The sequence below is a fragment of the Sander lucioperca genome, chromosome 20 (assembly GCF_008315115.2).
Source record: "Sander lucioperca isolate FBNREF2018 chromosome 20, SLUC_FBN_1.2, whole genome shotgun sequence".
In the NCBI taxonomy this organism is placed as follows: domain Eukaryota; kingdom Metazoa; phylum Chordata; class Actinopteri; order Perciformes; family Percidae; genus Sander; species Sander lucioperca.
Window position 1 is genome coordinate 21623214 of NC_050192.1, and position 7389 is coordinate 21630602.

The 7389-nt window shown below is 39.8% G+C and overlaps 1 protein-coding gene across 1 annotated transcript in view; it reads left to right on the plus strand.

Moving 5' to 3' along the window:
- Positions 1-3005: 3005 nt before the first annotated feature.
- The window catches only part of phf21b (PHD finger protein 21B), a 125005-nt gene continuing 120621 nt past the window's right edge, over positions 3006-7389 (plus strand). Inside the window, exons 1-2 of the mRNA XM_031309357.2 lie at positions 3006-3420; positions 4078-4137. Of these exons, the coding sequence (XP_031165217.2) occupies positions 3367-3420; positions 4078-4137 (114 nt within the window). The 5' untranslated portion in view covers positions 3006-3366. The remainder of the gene's footprint in view (positions 3421-4077; positions 4138-7389) is intronic.

A 7389-nucleotide genomic window follows, 5' to 3' on the forward strand; every position in this document is an offset into this window, starting at 1 on the left:
ACGGTGTGGTAATACTACTTTTACGTGAGTTAAAGATCTTCTTCTTCCACATCTGGCCCATTTCAAAATAATACATATTATATTATTGTGTTATAGTTAAATTAAATAAGTGTATTTTTCTCCCCCCACGCAGACATGTAAAAAAATAAAGATCAAATCTTTGTTATATGCTTTTGTTTTGATTTTGTGTAAAATTATTATATGTTTGAATTTTTCTGTTTTCTTTTACATGTTTAAATTTTTTTCAATTGATAAAAAAAAGTAGCTTACTGTACTTATAGTCAATGTACTTTCCACTCCTGTAAACAAAAAAAAATATTATCCCAGCAAAAATATTTAAATGAAAAGAGGAAAATAAGTATTTTGTCAAATAAATAAATACATTTTATTTATTTTTATTTGTTTTTCTATTTATGCACATACTTATTTATTCTTAAATTAACCTCCATATTTATTTGATTATTACAGCTTTCCCCCTACATTTCTTTATGTATACCTTTTTATATAGTATTCTATTTATTTATTTATAATAATGGCATCTTTAGACCTCCATACACATACTCTTTGTACTGCGGAAAAGGCAGTGAAACACCATTTTATAGCCTAATATAAAATATAATTAAACAGAACATTTACAAGTAATAAGACAAATACAGGGGGTGGAGGTACCCAAAATTGAATATTATTTTGTATGCTGGTTGTGGCCCTGCAGAGTGCAGACATACAGCCAAAACATAAAACACAAACAGCAGCTACAGTGGATCTAAAGTCTGTGTCCATTCAGCTTAAAAAACTCCGAGCAGCTTGGAATCGAAAGCCACCACAGAGAGGACTTGAAGAGTTTCACCGCTGAGCCGTGAAATGAAAAGTAGCAGCTGATGTAGCAGCAGACCTGGCCGGGGTGGGGGAGGGGTCCAGCGGGCAGGCAGACACCGGAGGGAGGGAGCGACTACTTTCTGTCAACGCTGCAAACTGACTACCCACTACAACTTTACCGTCAGGGTGTATGTTTTATTTAGACCTGTGCTTATGGATGTTGGCTTGAGGAATTCCCCCTCGGGTTTAAGTGTTGTATTAACAAACAAAATGGAGTCTAGCTAACGGCTAGCGTGAACGCCGACATGAATAAATAGCTCCACAGCAGCGTCGAAAAGAATTGTCATGTCCCCCGAGCGGCTGCCTCTGTCCATGGTGCTACTACTCTCTGATTCACCCGTCAAAAATGTCGGCTTTTATCTTCACGTAACAAAAAAACACACACATAACCGCCATTTTATGTTTGAGTTGTGCTAATGTGTGCTTTAAAAACTGTGGCGAAGTTGTTTGCCTTCGAGTTAACAATAAATTAAATTACCAACTGCCATCTCTGCTCTTCATCAACTCTCAGATCACATACAGCCCCCCTCTTCTCCCCTTCTTCTTCTCATTGGTTCCCCGCGCTGTCCCTCAAGGTTCACAACTCCTGATTGGCTCATCCTTCCCGCCCACACTCGTCGCTCGCGCACTGAACCAGCAGCTTGGACCAATAGCGGCGCGTCTTGTGTCCAAAGGGCGGGAGGAGGAGAAGGAGGAGGTTGGCGGGGGTCATACTGACAGACATGGGGGAGAAGAGGCTGGATTTCTGAGAACAAACTGCCACATTTGGCCTCTTTGTGTTTGAAAAGGCAAAAAAAACTACAACTGGACAGATTTGGTTGGAGGCTTCATGTGTATAGACATATTTTACATTCTCTAAACCCCCACATTCTCCTTGTCTGTCTCACTTAGTTGTGATGGTAGCTGTGGATGCTGCTGCTGCCATGTTTGCTTTTAGGTTAATAATATTGGATGTCTAACCACAGCCTTTCTTAGATTATTTACAACTAAATTACTTCTGAAACTAGCTCAAGAATAGTCTGAACTTGGATAAGAAGTTTGTAACATGTATGCAAATAGATAGGGTCAAAAAAAGAACACAAAAAATGTGTATTTTGCACTATTTCATTACATTTTTATAAATTAAACCAATCAATTAGTCAAGAAATTAATCAAAAATGGAAATTATTATTAGTTGCAGCCATATCTAGCCAATTATTACTTTAAATTTGAGGATTAGAAGTCAAATAATGCAAATCAATGTTTATAGATAGACAGATAGATAGAAAGATAGATAGATAGATAGATATAGATGCACTTTATTGATCCCAAATTGGGCAATTATTGTGTTAAATCAACACTAGAGGAGAGAAATATCAATAAAAAAACACAACTAATAATTCAAAGTAGCTCAAAAACATAAGCATACTCCATAAATAGGCTATAACGTATATATGTGGACCGATTGCAGTGAAAAGTATACTTCTAATGCACTGCAATTCGGAGGTAAATATTATAGATTAACAGAAGAAATTGAAAATACTTAAATAAACTACAAGTGACTAAAAAGTGTATTTAAATACAGCACTTGAAGTTACTGCATTACAGGCGGTCTAAAGCGCTGTATGTGTATATGCAATATGTATTTATTTAGATTTTGTTGTGTCTTTGTGTACTTGTATTACAGAGTCAGTACAGGTGTTAAAACGTGAGTTTTAGGCCTATTGTTTGATATGTTTTGTCATGTTTCAATAGTTTTCTTATTTAAGTGTCAAGTTATTAATCAAATGCAGAATTACAGAAAGTCTTGGGTGTCAGGTTCCCTCCAACCAAACACACAAGTAAAAGAAAGAGAATCTAAGACATAAAATAGTGCAAGTTATTAAAATATAACATAAATAAAATATGATTTTCAAAAAAAGTCATATAAATGTGTAGTAGACAGTCATGTATCTGTTTATTTATTGTCTTGTGAAGTACAACATCTGTTTTGTGAAGTGCCAAATAAATAAATTTAATATTTATTCATTAATGTATTATTATAAATACTCCTTGAAGTAGTTGTAGCTTCCTCCCGGCTCACTGCGCATGTCCCTAGTCTGCTCCATCCGGGAACTTCAGAATTACCATTGACAGCCGAAGCGCAACTTTTCCCCAGGCAAAGTGAAATCAAGCCGCGGACTCGGACAAAATATAGTCCCCGTTTTTCAACTTAAAATTACCGAAAGAAAAGCTAACCCGCTCCCCCGTCGGACCCCTCGACGTTCGGCCGTTAATCTGGACAGGACCCGTCCGGGGCCTGAGCTCTTTCTGCCGGGTTTGGAGCACTTTTGAAGACGGGCGGAAAGTGGGTGATGAGTCCTAGCCTGTAAAAAGAAGCGAGAACTTGCTTTTGCAGCCTGAGTAGTTCTTCTTTCAATTGTTATTGTCGCTTTAAAAAATCTTTTATTCACTTAAAACTTCGTCTCGGTCGCGTCGAAAGTGGGAGAAAAGTGCTTTTCTGGTCGGAACATGGAACTACAAGGCCTGCAAGAGGCGTTGAAAGTAGAAATCCAATGTCATCAGGTAAATACAACATCGTGTTATTCTACCCTGTTATATGAGCAAGTGCAGAGAAGCAAGAGGAGGAGGAAAATCTGAAGGGATGAGAAAGGTTAGCTATACACTCCGAGGGAATATCATGTCGGTTGTAATGTCGACACCAACGGCCACTTCCAACTGCCGTTAAGTGCACTTTTCACAGTACTTTTAAGCTAACTGTCATTTCGCTGTGCAACAAGAATTTGGAGTGATAATGCGGCGGTTGGTTGTGTGGCGATCAGGACGCGACCTGAATATTTATGAGGTGCAAGAGTCGCTGCTGTGGCTATCATCACCGCTTTGTTCCTCCCTTTAACATACTAAACTTGAGACACACTTTTGTACATTTCGCTTCTCCATCTCCATCGTTTTTACAAAACTAGTTGCACAGATGAAGCAAGACCCACAGGTAAAAATATCTATCTATATATATAGCTATATCTCTATATATTTCCCTGGAAGCTTCTTCAAGCTACACGACAACCGGTGGAGAAACTTTATCAGCATAAATCTTTCGCTAGGTTAACATCACTAACGTTAGTTAGCGAGTCTACCAGCTTTACCTTCACCGTGACTTGGCTGAAAATTAAACGTTAAGTTGGGGTGTCAAAAATAACTGTTTTTTTGTTGTTTAAATTGTAGGATGGAGAGCTTAAGAGACAGCTACACGACAGGAGAATAACAGCCCTGAGCGATAAACAAGTAAGCTTTCTTTCTTTCTTTCTTTCTTGCTTTCTTTCTTTTCCTCTCCTCTTGGTACAACTAGCCACAAACAAACATGGTGGATTGTAAAAGTGAGCAGGCTTGTTTTATTGTGTTTAACCGCCGGGGCTTCTTCTTCATCCCCTCAACGTTCTTGTCTCGCGCACTCAAAGTTGTGTAAAAAATGTTAGCGTCCATTTTGAGCAGGTCGACATGTTTCTGGAGAGTAAAAAAAAAAGAGGCTCGTAAAGAAGCAGCTAGCTTAACTACTCGACTCGGACTTTTGTGTGGAGACTATCGTTGAAGTTTTGTCGGTTGAACTAACCGTTAATATCATTGTGGAGTTGCTTTTTTAAACGTCTATTACACCGTTAAAACACCCCGGTTTTGTTACTTTATACTTAAAGTGGGGGTGCGTTTGATTCACGCACCATTACGCTTTCACTTTTCTCCCCAGTCGTTTTTTTTTTTAACTATATTTTATAGTCAGCTGACTGTGTCCTATATTAACTTTAAAGCTAAGTGGTTAGCCGGGTATCAGCCGGTCTGGATGGATGCTGAGGCCGACAGCAAGTGTTCAGCACCGCGGCCAGCTCCTTTCCAGCTCCTGCTTGCTTGCACCGCCCCGCCGGCCGGTCCCAGCCCTGACAGCAGCGCACACAACTTCCTAACATTATCCATAAGAAGAATCCAAGCATTTTTTTTTTTCATTTTTTATTTAACCACTTGTTATCTTGTGTTTTATTACATTGTTAGAGGCCTGTACCCCCTTCTCTCTCTCTCTCCCCCCCCACAATCTTCACTTTTATCGATCCCTTTTCCTGCAGTTTCTGAGCACTTGATTTGTTGCAGTCATTAAACTTGCTTCATGTGAAAATACACAGCAGCAGCAGCCAGTTGTTAATACAGTTTGTTGTTATGATGCCAGCCCCCCCCCCCCCGCATTTGCATCCCAAATCTAAATCCTTGTTTGTGTTGTAGTGTGTGTATTTCCTTTCCTCTTCTTGTTTTTCTTCTTTCAGTTTTGGTAGTGGTAGTGGAAGCTTCCATTTTGAGAGAGAAAAGGGGGGTGGTTTCTCCCCCCCCAGCATGGAGAGGGGGAGAAAAAAAAAGTCTGCAGAGTTTCATGCAGGAGGAGGAGGTAGAGGAGGAGGAGAAGGAGGAGGGGGGGATGGGCCCCATTCATGCCTAACATTACCATTTTGATTGCTTTGATGCTGTTTTTGGTTTGGAGGGGGGGAGGGGTGGCAGGGAAAAGAGAGACAGAAAGCCCAGTCAGCACTGCACGGCGGGTTTTTTTAATCACTACACACTTTTACTGAATTATACTTTCTTTTTCAGCTGCAAAATGTGACCTTTTACTTTCCCCTCTGCACGTATATGAACTGCTGCGTTCCCCCGAATTAGCCTCACATCCACGCCGCTGAGATGTAATCATGATGTTGGTTAAAACTAAGCCCACTGTCAACATTTGTGTCGCCCCGAAATAAACTCGCCCTGAACTTTAAGCTGCCAAGAGAGCGAGTTTTTAATCAGGAATATTAAGTTAACTGCACAAGTGTTTACGAGTACGATTGAGAAAATGTCTCCTGGCTGAGACGGAGCCTGGAGGTCATTTCACGGTCACAGTTTGAGGCCTTGAAGATGGAAGTTTTATTTCCTGTGACAGGAAGCTTCTGCTAACCAGCGGATGGGTTATATCATTTTTTTCTTTTCCACTTGGACCATTGTTTTCCATGCATTGGTGTCTAGGTGACTAATGTGAGGAATGGTCTTTTTAATCGGTCCAGTATTGAGCGAGAACGCAGTAATCAGCACCTGTAAGTGTCTGACAACATTATGGGATGGATCCCTACAGAGATATACCTTTTAGTTAAAGAGTAAGATCCTTTTAGTTTAACATGAAACAGCCCCAAAATCACCATCACCAAACTACACCAGACTCCATGTAAATAATCAGTACTTTTAGCGTGTATAGAGCCAGCATATTTCCACCAGACTCCATGTAAATAATCAGTACTTTTAGCGTGTATAGAGCCAGCATATTTCCACCAGACTCCATGTAAATAATCAGTACTTTTAGCGTGTATAGAGCCAGCATATTTCCACCAGACTCCATGTAAATAATCAGGACTTTTAGCGTGTATAGAGCCAGCATATTTCCACATGTAAATGGGTGAATTAAGGGTTTATTTCAACCAAACCAGAGTGGTGATTGTTGGAACAGTGGAAAGATGAACCAAGACGGCTTTTGATAGTTTAATTTAGTTTCTGTCCACTTTGAATGAAGTGTGTTTTACCATGATAAAAGTCCTGATTATTTACATGGAGTCTGGTGTAGTTTGGTGATGGTGATTTCGGGGCTGTTTCATGTTAAACTAAAAGGATCTTCCTCTTTAACTAAAAGGTCTATCTCTGTAGGGATCCTTTCATAATGTTGTCAGACACTTAGAATAATAATCTGAGTCTGTCAGCGGCAAAAAATGAACTTTAGTGGACGCTGACTGACGCACTAACTGTGCGCAATTGTTGATTAATGTTACATCGCAGCTTGTTTCTCGCTTAATACTGGACCAATTTCAAAGATTGTTGTTCCCATCAGTCACTTAGACACAAAAACATGGAGAAAAATAGGGTCCAGGTTGAAAAATACCAAAGTATCTCTTTAATTTGGGGAGTTGAGCTTTGCATATTGAGCACAGTCTTGTCTGTAGCGTCCATGTTGTGAATGAGAACAAGTTTTAATAACACTGGCTGTTTTTGCTCCCGAAAACAGCCAGTGTTTATCAGAGGAAGAAGAGCAGGCGGCAGCTCTCTGGAGTTGATGGATGTAAATGCAAATCAGGAGTGATTAGAAAATAAAAATAACTGCAGAATAGATGGGGATGCATTCATGAATATGACTGCAGTTTAACTCTCCTCTTCATATATTCAGATTCAGTATAAAGGTCTCTCTCCACCGTACCATCTACAATCGAATGCTTTTTTCCTTGATGGCCGTGTTTTTTGGGCCCTTGAAGAAGAATGGATTCATTGATTCCTGCTCACTCCGCTCCACTTGCTGTGTATTGCATCACAGCTTCAGTTTTTACTGACTTGTCAGGTACAAGCGAGTTGTTTTGGTTCTGCTCCAGTTATCATTTCGTAAAAGAGGGGGTCGATATTTATTTCTCAGAGCGGGTTATCATCCATGAGAGTGTTTGCGGCTTCTGGCGAAAACTCTGAAGTGGATTTATCTCCTGAATACGGCAG